The sequence below is a fragment of the Rhea pennata genome, chromosome 5 (assembly GCF_028389875.1).
Source record: "Rhea pennata isolate bPtePen1 chromosome 5, bPtePen1.pri, whole genome shotgun sequence".
Classification (NCBI taxonomy): domain Eukaryota; kingdom Metazoa; phylum Chordata; class Aves; order Rheiformes; family Rheidae; genus Rhea; species Rhea pennata.
The window spans coordinates 24,244,753-24,257,453 of record NC_084667.1 but is presented as its reverse complement, the minus strand read 5'-3'; the positions used below and the strand labels follow the sequence as shown (position 1 = coordinate 24,257,453).

The 12,701-nt window shown below is 37.4% G+C and overlaps 1 protein-coding gene and 1 long non-coding RNA gene across 5 annotated transcripts in view; one reads left to right on the top strand and one right to left on the bottom strand.

Moving 5' to 3' along the window:
* Nucleotides 1-8,976, top strand: part of CAPRIN1 (cell cycle associated protein 1) — a 37,298-nt gene extending 28,322 nt beyond the window's left edge. For all 4 annotated transcript variants that reach the window (XM_062575809.1, XM_062575810.1, XM_062575808.1 and 1 more), the window contains 4 exons: nt 1,733-1,927; nt 3,147-3,247; nt 4,152-4,215; nt 5,591-8,976. In XM_062575809.1, coding sequence (XP_062431793.1) covers nt 1,733-1,927; nt 3,147-3,247; nt 4,152-4,215; nt 5,591-5,655 — 425 coding nt within the window. In that variant the 3' untranslated portion in view covers nt 5,656-8,976. The remainder of the gene's footprint in view (nt 1-1,732; nt 1,928-3,146; nt 3,248-4,151; nt 4,216-5,590) is intronic.
* A 458-nt stretch (nt 8,977-9,434) lies between these two features.
* On the bottom strand, nt 9,435-12,130 carry LOC134140522 (uncharacterized). Its single transcript, XR_009958423.1, has 2 exons — nt 12,043-12,130; nt 9,435-9,542 (listed from the first exon to the last, which is right to left on the bottom strand). It is a non-coding gene; the product is annotated as an uncharacterized LOC134140522 (long non-coding RNA).
* Nucleotides 12,131-12,701: the final 571 nt, after the last annotated feature.

Genomic DNA, 12,701 nt, shown 5'->3' with positions numbered 1-12,701 from the left:
AAGATGAAAGCAGTATAGTGGAGTACTTGCTTTGCTAATGTTAAGTTTAGATGATTCTTAAATTTGTTTAAAAATAGTTGGTTGGACTATTTAAGATGACAAATTTTGAAGGGAAATTAAGATAGAATTGTGATTCAGATACAGATTTCATGCATGAAAGGTTTGAAATTTATACTTCAAAGATGATTTAAGACTCATAAAGATCTGGAACCTTTTGCTAAAATCAGACGTAAGATCCATAATTTGAGCACAACAGGCAAAATGCTTTCCAAATCAGCTATTTGGAGGGGAAAAAAAAGTAAAATAAATTCTATGTATGAATTTATTCTTCCTCCAACTCTCCCTTAACTTCCCACTCAGATAAAGTTTGCAGCTGCAGAGAGGGATTTCATGTGAAGGATACAGGACAGAGGTGATGAATGAAGTGCTAAACAGCTGCTAAAGGTGGAGTAAGGGAAAAGAGCTTAATTATTGTTCTCCGTAACTGTTCAGGGTCTAGAATGTTGGCCTTTCTTGCAAGGTGAGGTTTTGTGGCAGGTGGATAAGAAGAGGGAGAAACACTTTGAATGTTCAGGTGTATTTTTTTATCAACAATATAAAGTGCCAGGCAGAAGGATGGTCTGAATGGTAGGTGAATGGGAATCAGTCTAGTCTGATTGGGAATGGTGATGATAAAGGCGGGCCATGTAGTATTAAATGATTAAATTTCTGTTACAGCTAAGTAAATTTAACTGTTGATATGATGACCGTGCAGTGGTCTTCAAACAAAACTTGCATATGCTAAGAACTCTAAAACTTAGATAACCATTTTTCTCTGTTCCACTGTAAGAACAGACAGGAAGCAGGGAAGAAAGGAGATGTACACAAGTTCAGCAGCACTGTGTATCTCAGTGAAGCTGAACTAAGTTGTGCTCCCTGCTGGCTGATGGAGGAGAAATCTTACTTTCCTGTGTGTGAAATGGAGGAGAGCTTATCACTTACGTACTTTACTTCAGTTTAGCATTTGGTAGCAGGCTAAATTTTCAACTATTTCAGTTTTACTTAGTTTCATTTATTACTATACTTACTGAACCTATGACCCTCAGATCGCTTTTATAGTCCTGTCGTTTGTGACAATTCCTATGATATAAAGATGTTGTGATGTCCCTTATTTCAAAAAAGCATTCTGTTTTTATACTGTATCCCTGAAGCTATCCATCCTGCCATCCTTCTTCCCAATTTACAGATTGTGAAGAAAGAAAGAATCTTTGCCCAGCCTGTACAGTCAAAACTGCCTTACGTTAAATGTTCCCATCAATCTTGCCTCTAGTCAATGTGGTTAGACCTAGCACGGTGAATTTAGTTGAAGTGGATGCAAGTACTTCTTAGTAATCCTTTGTCAGAGGGTCTGTTCAGAGGGGAGAGAGATACAGGAGTGGGTATAATTTAGTCTAGTAATAGTTTTTCAAAGTTTTGTGTTGCTGATTTATTTTTAAAAGGTATGAAATAGCACAGGAAAAGTATGTCTTTGCTTTAGGAATACTTGTCACTGAGCTAACACTATAGACTTCCTGACATTGACTTAAATCAGCAGTCATGCACTTTGAATGGGTAAGCATTTACTGATGTGTTTGGTGATAAATCAGAGCTTTGAACATTGAACTAGAGGAGAGCATATATGAGAACATTAAATACAAACTCAGACTTACACTACAGATTTTTTTCCCTCTTTCTTTTTCCCCTTCCGTTACAGTCGTTGGTACTTACCATGGTTCCCCAGACCAGACTCATCAAGTGGCAGGTAACCACCAGCAACCTCCTCAACAGAATACTGGATTTCCACGTAACAGTCAGCCCTACTATAACAGTAGGGGAGTGTCTCGTGGTGGATCACGTGGAGCTCGAGGATTAATGAACGGTTACAGGGGACCAGCAAATGGATTTAGAGGTAAACAGATTTATCCACCATCTTATTTGACTTCTGTTTCTTTCTGGAAAGCCAGTATCAAGATACTCAGTCTTAACCTGACCTACTTTGTTTTTGTTTGTTTCTTTTGGGGTTTTTTGTTTTTGTCTCTTTGGGGTGTTTTTGTTTCCTGGGGGTTTGTTTTTTTTTTTTTTTTTTTTTTGCTTTGGGGGTTTTGTTTTTTGGGGTTTGACGTTGTTTGTTAATACTGTAGTTGCGTGTCTGAAAACTATTTAAACTTGTGATGATAATTCTGTTTATTCTAGCTTAAGCAATTAAATGTTAACAATTTGGTTAGATTGCCTACCTAAATTAGCTTTTTTTGTTATATGGTGAAGGCTATGTGTTAAGTTGATCAGGCATCTAGATGCTGCTGAGAGTATAAATAAATAAGGAAGTATTTCAGAGCAGAATATTCCACAACTATTAAGTGATTAATTCAGCTACAAGTTGATGTTTCAAGAGTTTATTTTAATTTCTAGTTATAAGTCATATATTTACATATTTCGTATGTATGATTTGCGTATTTCATTGTATTGAGAATGGGCTGAATAATGTACAAATATGAGAACAAAAAGGCCATTTCTGGAATTTAACAGAGGTAGAGGAATGATATTGTGCATAAATGAACTTACATGATTCTGGAGGTTATTTTATGTGATCTTTCAATGTTACAGAAATGGCTAGGTTATGTATGTTAGATTAGGAAAGATGCACTATTTTCTAGTCAAGTATTCTGAGATTAGACTAATAAATACACCGCTTTAATATTCTCTAATCCTGTTCTATTCCAGTTATTTCTGGAGAGTGGACAAAAAAAAAACTATGCAATAAAAAATAGAAATTTTTTTGCATTACGGAATGCAGAAAAGTGCCGTGCAGATTCCAACTGTTATATTAAGATCTAGGATTCCAGTATTATGTTTAGCTCTGGATTGAATGTGGTTTAAATCGAACCTCAGATTACCGGAGAAACATGTCAAATTGTTGTCTCCTCAGTTTTCATAGGTCTTCCTTCTTGTTTCACGTATTAGTGTTAGCACTGATGTTGCAAGTGTTTACTTGACCTCCAAGTAAACAGTACTTACTAAAGATTTCTTCCTTAGATTTAGGTAGAAAGTCCATTGTGACCTTTCTTAATATGATAGCATAACTTAACAGGTTGTCATTTCAAGTGGAAGATTTATATCTTGTTCCTTAGGAGGATACGATGGCTACCGTCCTTCATTTTCCAACACTCCAAATAGTGGTTACACGCAGCCCCAATTTAATGCTCCTCGGGATTACTCCAACTACCAGCGGGTAAGATACTGTTAAGTGGTGACAGTCTAGAAATAAAATAAAAAGGTAGACATCAACAGAAGCACTAGTACAGATGAATTAATGAAAACTTTTACCAGGAATTTTTTTTGTTATTGATGAAGATAGTTTTCAGGTGCCGAACAGAAGAAAAAAAATTACAAATGGCTAGTTATCATTGAGAAACTTGTTATGTTTAGCTGATTTGTCTCTGAAGGAACCATTCTGGCAACTAAAGCAAAGTTGAGTGTATTGCGAAGAGCTCCCACTTAAGCTGTTTTCACAGCTTTGTGAGAAGGAGGGGATCTTTAGGAAGAACTTAGTCATTGAAATGAATTTGCAAACTTATTTGGGATTGCCTGTCTTCTGTAATGCTGATCCTAATCTGAAATTTGCACAGAATTTCATTATTCGTAGGAAATGTGTTCAGTTTACTTAAAGCTTAGACTGACTATTAGGAAAATGCCTATCTTTGTATATGCCTGTATTTATAAACAGATGAAACAACATATTTTGATCCTGCAGTTAGAATGTTGCTTCATTTGTTGACTAGTGCTTTAAGAAATCCATTTGTTTATGTAGTTAGGAAAAAATGTGTCAGTAAATAGATCTGCTTACATTTATTGTTCACATTGAACGAAATATCCTTTAATTGGAGAGCAGATTTGTCATTTTACATTTTATTATATCTGCTAGATACTAGTAGGAATAAGATCTTTTTTTTCTTCAGATTAATTTCAACTAATAAAATGCTCTATGCTGACGCTATTGACATTAGAAGTTTCATCAGTGCAGATTGTTTTAAAAGTTTTAAAATTTTAGTTACAATTAGTTGCTTCCTGAAACATAACAAATTGCTCAGGTCTTACTCTGTAACTTTTTTTTCTCTTCCATTTCTGTGTTTCAGGATGGCTATCAACAGAATTTCAAGCGTGGCTCTGGACAAAGTGGACCTCGGGGAGCTCCACGAGGTAACTCAAGAATGATAACTCGTGATAACTCTTGAGTTATCTCAAGAGTTGGCCCAGCTTTTGTGCAGGGGTTTGGACTGCATGACCTTCTGAGGTCCCTTCCAACCTGACTTATCTTATGAAGTTCTGATGGAAGTTTAGTTGGGTGTTGAAATGAGGAATTCTTTGAAAAGAAGTTAAATTTTTAAGTGTCATAATTAATTGTCTTTATAGCAGAAATATTTAGTTGCTTTTTTTTTTTATATATAGTTAAATGAAAGCCTGAAAGTGGTGGGTTTTCTTTGGAGAGGCTTATCAGGACTTAAGATCTGATTTACTTAAAAATCTTATCTGGCTTTAAGCTTTCAAAATTATATGTTTTGTTCTGTTTCAGTAAAGATGTACTACCCGCATCTGTTGCGGAGGTCTCTTTTGATCTAAGGATACAAAACTTTCCTTCTTGGTTTATCTGTTCCTAGAGCCTGTAGATTTGTTATTACTTTTAGCATGTGGAGGTATGTTCTCCTGTAGTTTCTTTGTTAGTGTTTGCCATTTGTTTGTATGAGGAAAAAAAACCCACCATGCGTGTGATGAACCTGCAATTGAACTTTTGAATTTGAGTTTTCAACACTATTTTCACATTTTTATTTTAGTAGACTTTTCTGGTAATGACTGTCTTCAGTCTCATACAGAAAATTCTATGGGAAACCAGTTACCACCTCACAGCATTGTCAGGGAGGACAGCTTGAGGCTTTATGATATACTTCAGAGAGTTCCATCCTTGACGATCTTGCTACTGAAGTCCCTACACTATATTGCAGTGTTGGACTGATGAAGCCATGAGCTATAGAAGGCACCTCTAAAATGAGTAAGATTCCTGAGGCTCATTGACAGTGAAGTACAGGTAAAAATCTGTTTAAAAGATGATTTGATGTTAGAGATTCACCAGGTGACCTACTTCTCCCATATTTTAAGAATGTAAGCTAAAAGGAGGCTTTTAAAGGAAGAATAAAATGGAAGCAAAAAAGGTATTGGCTGGCTTTGTGTTTGTATTTAGAATACACTAAACCAATTACTGCTTTGCTTTTTTGTAAAAAATTAATTTTAGTCTTCTGTTGATATCTTCACGACTTGATAATGTTTTTTTTACTTGAAATTATTACAACTTTGCAGTCCTAAGGGAAAAAATATCGGGGAAAAAAATGAAAAGTGCCATGACAGGTTGGTTACTGCTGAATTTTGATTTGAAATGGCTTTTTTTGAACCATGTATTAATAGCCTAGACAGACCTGGGAATTCTTACCCAATTTAAATCAGAGCTTTTAGGATTTTTTTTTTAAAAACAGCCTGACCTCATGCCATCTCTCTCTCTCTCTCTTTCTCTCTTTTTTTTTAGGTCGTGGAGGGCCCCCAAGACCAAACAGAGGGATGCCTCAAATGAATGCTCAGCAAGTGAATTAAACAAATTCACAGGATTACATTAAACGCCAAAAACACACTGGCCAGTGTACTATACATGTTACCAGAAGAGTTATTATCTATTTGTTCTCCCTTACAGGAAGTTTGTTGTAAAGGGACTATTTTCATTACCCATAATGACAGGACTACAGTTGCCAGCTTCATATTGCCTGGATATGGAAAGAAACGAAATGACGTTTACTCTGCATGTTCTGTCCTAAGCATCATCTTGAGCCTTGCACATGAGATTCAGAATCCTCACCCTTGCTAAGAGTAAAGAAAAAAAGGCAATTTTCAGGGTGATCCGATCTCCATGGTTACCTGAAGTGGCAGGAAAAAGCAAAGACTCACTCTGACATTTAAAAGCGATGCAACAATTTTGGAAAAAATCTGCAAATTCCTAAAGATTAACTTTGGTGGCAGTTGACAGAATTTAATGCTCCCGTGAAAGAAGGATAGAGAAAGTGAAGTGTGGCTTGGTAGAGCAACTGCATTTCAGCTTTTTCTTGTTAAATTAAAGCACTGAACAGTGAAAGATGCGTAGTGGTGCATATATCCCTAAATAGACAAATAGGCTTATAGCCAGGTTTTGATAACCAGGAATCTCCCTTAGCTACAGCACTCCCCATGACCAGGGTTTGTGTACTGTGGCTAAGGATACAAAATCGCTTGCATAACTGCTAAAGTAATTGTGTAGATTTTAAAAACAACATGAACAACAATACTTCGATTTGGCACTTCAACAAAATTTTGCAACAAATGTGAGATATAATCTGGATGGCCACTGTATATTTGATGTGAAGTATTTAGATATCTCCTTGGAACACACTTAAGTTTTTTGATAGCAATGACTTTTGTAAGGATTGGTACTCTCTATCATTCCTTATGACTTGCACATTGTCTGTCACTAATACTTGACCTTGCTGTATTATCACCTAAATAACTGATGCCGGTACTGATGGAAATCTCTAATGGATAATCATAACACTTTTGGTCACATGTCCTCTCGTCTTTCCTGCAGCCTTGAAGGTTTTAAGAAATCTCAAAATGCCCGCTGCTGCTGCCCTTTTAATTGCTATCTTTTGAAAAGCACCAGTATGTGTTTGAATTGATTTCCCCTTTTAAGGGAAATGACAGCCAGCAGTTACAGTTCTAATGGTATAAGTAAGACAAATAAAACATGTTTATAAAAATTGTATCCTGGAACACTGGTTTTCAACGACTGAAACAAATTTAACATAATGCGTGATGCTTAAGGTTTTTTTCCTGCTAGAATAGACGTAAATCCTCTTACTCCTTTTCTTACTTTATTCTAGTAGCTGTGACTTGTTCTGGGAAACTATTTCTTTATGGACACTTTCCTTTTCATCAAGGCAGCAATGTATAGAAGAACTAGCATAAGACTAGAAGCTGGAAAATAACAAGTCTTATTTGAGTTTTACTGCATACTTGTTGTATAATCTTTGGAAAATCACTTGTGCCTACCTTTTGCGCACATGCACTCTCTCTGCAGTGGGGAGAATATGTTGATAGCTGCCTCCATAGAGGTGTTGGTTGTTCTTTTGCATTCTGTAGCACATGCAAGTGCTATATGTTAAGTATTGCTCATAAAATAATTCCTATCTGTGGAAAGGTCACATTAAGGAACAGCTACGTGCTGTTACATGCAAAATTGAAGGTTGTTTTCATGCGGAAAGTCATTTCTACTTTTTATCACAACTGAATTTTCAGAACTTTTAGGCAGATTTTTTGACTTCATAGTGAAATAATCTGAAACGCCATATAAATAAGTAGTAATTACATTTTGACATGTTATATGTATGAAGAGCACAAATGAGAAATCTGTGTTTACTGAGAAAAGTCACAAGCTTGTGAAGACAATATTACACACAGGCATCTTGAAATGATGCTAATAGCTAGGAGCAGCAGTTAGTCAAGGCTGAGAAACATTCCTTACCAGTATAATGATAGAAACTGCAATCCAGTGAGAAGTTTGGTTTCTGTGTCTTTTGTAGGAAGCTATTACTGAGATAATAGTCCCAACTTTTTTCTTTCTTTCCCTTTTTTTTTTTTTTTTAACTGGAAAAATAAAAAAAACTTTAGTGTTGAACTCATACAGAATAACTGACTTATTTCCCCCCTCCTCCCCACAAGCTTACTTTTAAATGTTTGGTAGAATACAAGCTATTCTGCTTTTTCCATTGCATACCTAATGCTTCTTCAGCTCATATTTTCACAGTAAAGTTGCAGCATACTGAATTAAAGACCACTGAGTGGATGAAAACATTCCCCTTTAGGGTTTGGGTTGTTTTTAAACATAAGTGTATTAATAAAATGTGGGTAGTTGTGAGGCCTCTAATTCGAGGTATAAGCTTTTCATGTATGAAAATGGTTTTGAGTGTAGCTGTTCCTCTGTATGGTGATAGAGGGAGATGTGTTATAATAACTATAAAACAAGTAATTGTGATATAGTTAATTTGGGAATTTGCACAGACTCCTCTCAATAAATGCAGCTAGTGTACTGAAATACTGCCTTGGATCACAGTATGGCATATAGATTCGCTAATTGGTTTTCAGGCCTATTGAGGGGATCTGTGTGTCAGCTTCATGGTTAATTGGACCTATCCATAGTTTCTTCTGCTACACTTTCCCCCACTGCAGTGCAGGTGCAGAACTGCACATTTTAAAGAATTCTATTTAGATAGAAAATGGTGAGAACTTAAGAGCGCTTTGGTATCCACCCTCCCTAGCTTAGCTCTAGATCGGAGTTGCATCCAGATTGCAAGCACTTTTATATACCTTTGCTTCTAAAAGACCTTGTTTTGAACAATGACCATTACAAGAAGTGATTGTACCGAGGCAAAATAGTGGCAGTTCTGGGCTGGTTCTGTTGTAGAGCCCTTTTTGGATGCCAGGACATGAACTGCATTTAGTCTAGTGAGCTGCAGCTTAAGGATTAGTCAAGCCTGATGCCTGTGATTGGAAAAGAGGGAATGAGTGTAATTAAGCACTATTCATGAGCCCGTATGTAGACACATCACTTGCACACCTTATCTTTGGTATTTTTACTTGATTCTCCTGTGAATCAGTCTCCTAGGAATGTAACAGACCAGTTATGACTGGCTTCTGCATATACAACTACTATGAGGAGATAGTGGTTTTTGTTTTTTTTCTTTTTGTTTTTTCCTGGGGTTTATTTGTCTAATATTATTAGGCTGTGATAACATATGGTAGTATGTGTATGAGAACCAACTTTCAGCTTCAGTGTCTTATTTCCTTTTGTCTGTAATACAATATTTCTTGAGTAAATCAGTTAGAAATGGCTGTAGAGTATCCAGATGTTTGTTTAATGTTACTGTGTCTGGGAAACTTGGATCCTTTCTAGATATCCCACAACTTGCATATTTAATTCAAGAATCATGAACTTCTGTCTCACACCTCTTTTGTCCTATATTTTACTTGGATGTTCTTGTATACTGTCTCTCTTAAGAATTGTTCCCTAATACAACTTCCAGGTTTCACTGTAGAGAGAGAGTTTTAGACTTGTTCTGTTTTTCACCCACCCTCCCTGCCCCAAGAGACTATGGTGTACAGCAATCTCTAAAACATTGTGTCAGCCAGGCTAACTGTTGAGAGGGATTTTGACTTGTTAGCCAGTAATGTATTCTGCTGGTACTTTCTAACTTTCAGAGAACTTCATGACCTTAAAAATTATCTTCTTGAAATGTCCTATCTACAATACTTGCTAGATAGGCAAATTCTGTGTCTGGATTATAGGTCACCTTCATCCATGTTGTCTTTGGAGAATGGGTACGAGGTCAAGCTTCCCTCTTTCCAAACGATGTTTGGTGAGGAAAAGGTGTTGAAATGGCTCTAGTCCTAGACAAGCACTGAGAAAATAAACGATGCTGAGAAAGCAGCATTTTCATATGATTGGTTAAGCAAGCAGGGCAAAACCTCTGGCATTCAGCAGAATAAGATAAAAAAAACAATTGGTCAGAAAAATCTTGGTCTTTCTATTTATTCAAAGTTCTGGCACTGTCTGAGCTAAGTAACTGAGTTATCTTACCTCCTTTTTGTAAGAATGGTTACTAGTAGTCATCTGAGATGCAGGTGTTGGAGTCAATATAATAAACAGAACTGTGCTGTGTTCAGTTTTCTGCCATCCTATCTCCTATAGATAGAGAGGGTCCTTAGCCTCATTAATGAGGCTATTAGAATTACACTCTTGAAAAATACTGTACTGCACTGTACTCTTCTGCTCATGCAAAACTGTTCTTGAAGAAGGTGTATGCAGAGTATCTGAACAGATACTTGAAGTTACAAATTTATAGATAGGATCAGGTTGAGGTTAGCAGCTATATGAAAAAGACTGTATTTTAGTCTTGCAAATCTATGCACCTGATTTTACAGTATTCCATCTGCATTGAATATAGGTGGAACTATAAAGGTCACTTGACCTTGTCACCAGGTAAGTTTTATGGATGGGAGTGGGTCGGTATTCTTTACCACTGGTGGACCTAAAAATCAGTGCCTCATATTAAGAACAACCAGGAAATGATACTGAACAAACCTCAAAAGATTTTCCTTTTAAATTTAGGGGGAAATTAATGCCTCCCCTGTCCCCCCCCCTTTTTTTTGAACCTGGGATTAAATGTTAGGTATGATTTTCCTCTGCAGCATCATTGGAAACTCTCACATTGCAAAATTTTGTAGTTTCCTGTAACTTCTTTTTTTCTAAATGACAAAATTTCCTTATAAATTCTGTTTCATCACAGCAACACTGTCTGAATGTTTGACCAGCCTCCTCACAGTCTCAAATTTCTTGGATTCAGCTGCAGAATGAAATAACCTTTGACATTAACTATGGGAAGACTCCTCAGTTTAATGTCAGTCTGAACTCACGGCAGTTGTGAATGAGGCTTAACATTTAAACTATGATTTTGTGCTTCTGTTTGGTCAAACTTTTTCCAGGAGCAGGGGAGAGGGTGATGGTCCCTTCAAACTCCCCAGTTTGCAGGTACTGCTTTTCTTTGCATTCAAGTGTTTATCATTCCAATCAATACATTTTTCAAAAGGAAAGCTTTCCTGTTTTTGATAACCACTAAACCTGGCTGGTTGGGGATCAGTGCTACATTCAAATTATTCTACCGTTAAAGGGAAAGAAGGCATCTGCAATGATGACAAGACTGTACAGGACTCTTAAGTAAATTAATCTCTCATAAATGAAAGAAAGCCCTGACTCTTGTATACTTCTATGAAAACTTAAAAGCAGCATCTTGCATTTCTGTCTCTATTTCTGCAAAATTCAGAAACCAGATGTTGGATTTTTGGTGTGCTATGACATAAGTTCCATATGAAGAGCAATCTCTGAAACTACTAGATGGCTTTTCTAAGGGAAGAAATACCATTACTTTTTTTCTCAGGCTTTTTGAATATAATGAAATTAATTTTTTCGTGGCTCTTTAGACCAGGCCTTAATGGAGAGTAGAAAAGCCATTTTCCAAAATCCACATCCTAAAACCAATTTGACCACTGTTTGACTACTGGGAAAACTTTGATCTAACTTGTGAGTTTCAACTCTTTCTCTGAAATCAAATTTATCAGTGTTAGCTGTTGCTATAATTATTACTCCATTAACTTTAAAAGTTAGGTTGTCTGTCCCCAGTCCTCTGCCCTATTCTTTCATGTTAAAATAATTGAATAGGTTTAATTACTTGGCTCCAACTACGGTGGCTGATTTTTTCTTTCTGCAGTATGTGTTAAGAATACCCATTAGTGGATCAAGAGTACACCTAAAACTTTTTATATATTAAGATAAATTTTATTAATTCATTACTCCTATTAAATGAAAATGTATTTCTTCTCTGAAGCTATTCAGTTTTAGAATAAATTTTAGTAATGCATCAACCATAAAACAAGTCTTCAGAATTATATTTTAGTTGTCAGGTTCAAATTTTCCGATGGCCTTAAATGTACTTGTATATACATCTTTGCAGTTCTTCAACTCCGTTTAAAACAAATTGGTCCATGGCTTATGTAAACACTTGACAAATAAATTATTAAAATGCTTTATGTCCTTCCCTTTTAAGCAAATACTTCATGCCTATACCTTAAATTGTCTTGCTATGCTTCTGTTGCATCGGTGGTTTGGTCTTAGTACTGGGTTCATCTCCTCCAAAAATACTGTTCTACGGTCATTTTGAATTCAATAGTTTTATCGTATTTTGCTAGATTTTAAAATCTATCCCCAAATGCATCAAACATTGCCAGTGGAATTAAACGTTTTTTCATATGATGTAACATGATTTTAAATAATTCATTGTTCAAAACTTTTTGGCAGTACTGAAAGCTAAGAATAAATATATCTATGCAAATAGCTTGGCTCACCTTTGATACTGAAGGTTAACGTTACAGACTTGAGGTTGTTAGGAATAGGTTTGCGGTCAGTTCTAGAACACGTTTAATATTTTCCGTCTCTTCCTAGAATTGAAACCACTTCAGATTGATGAATTGTTTTCACGTTGCAGCTCCCCTGTCGTGCAACTTGCAATTTTGTATAGAAAACTTACCGGTTGTGGTTTTTATTAAACAATGGAGCTTAAGTGTTACAAACTACCTAGTTTTATTCAGAACCAAAGTTGCTAGTGTTTATTGGGTTCCGTCGCTCGGTCTCCCAAGAACGGCGTCTCCCGAGGGTTTGCGGCCCCGCCGCCGCAGCGCCGGGTTTGCTCTCTGCGGCCTTGTTTCCGTGGAAGGGCCGGTGCCCCCGCGCCCCGAGCCCCTCCTCCTCCTCCTCCTCCTCCTCCTCCCCCCCGCCGCCGAGGACGCCTGTGCCCCGGGCCGCCTCGCCGAGCGGGGCGCGTGGAGGCGGCGGGCGCCGGAGGGTCTCGGGGCACGGCGCTTGCGGCGGGCGGGCTGCAGCCGAGACTCACGCGGAACCGGGTCGGCGCGGCCGCTGCCGATCCTGCCGGCCGGGCCGCGGACGCCGGCAGCCGCCCGCTTTCCGCCGCCCGGCGGGAACCCCCGCGGCGCCGCCGGGGCGGAAG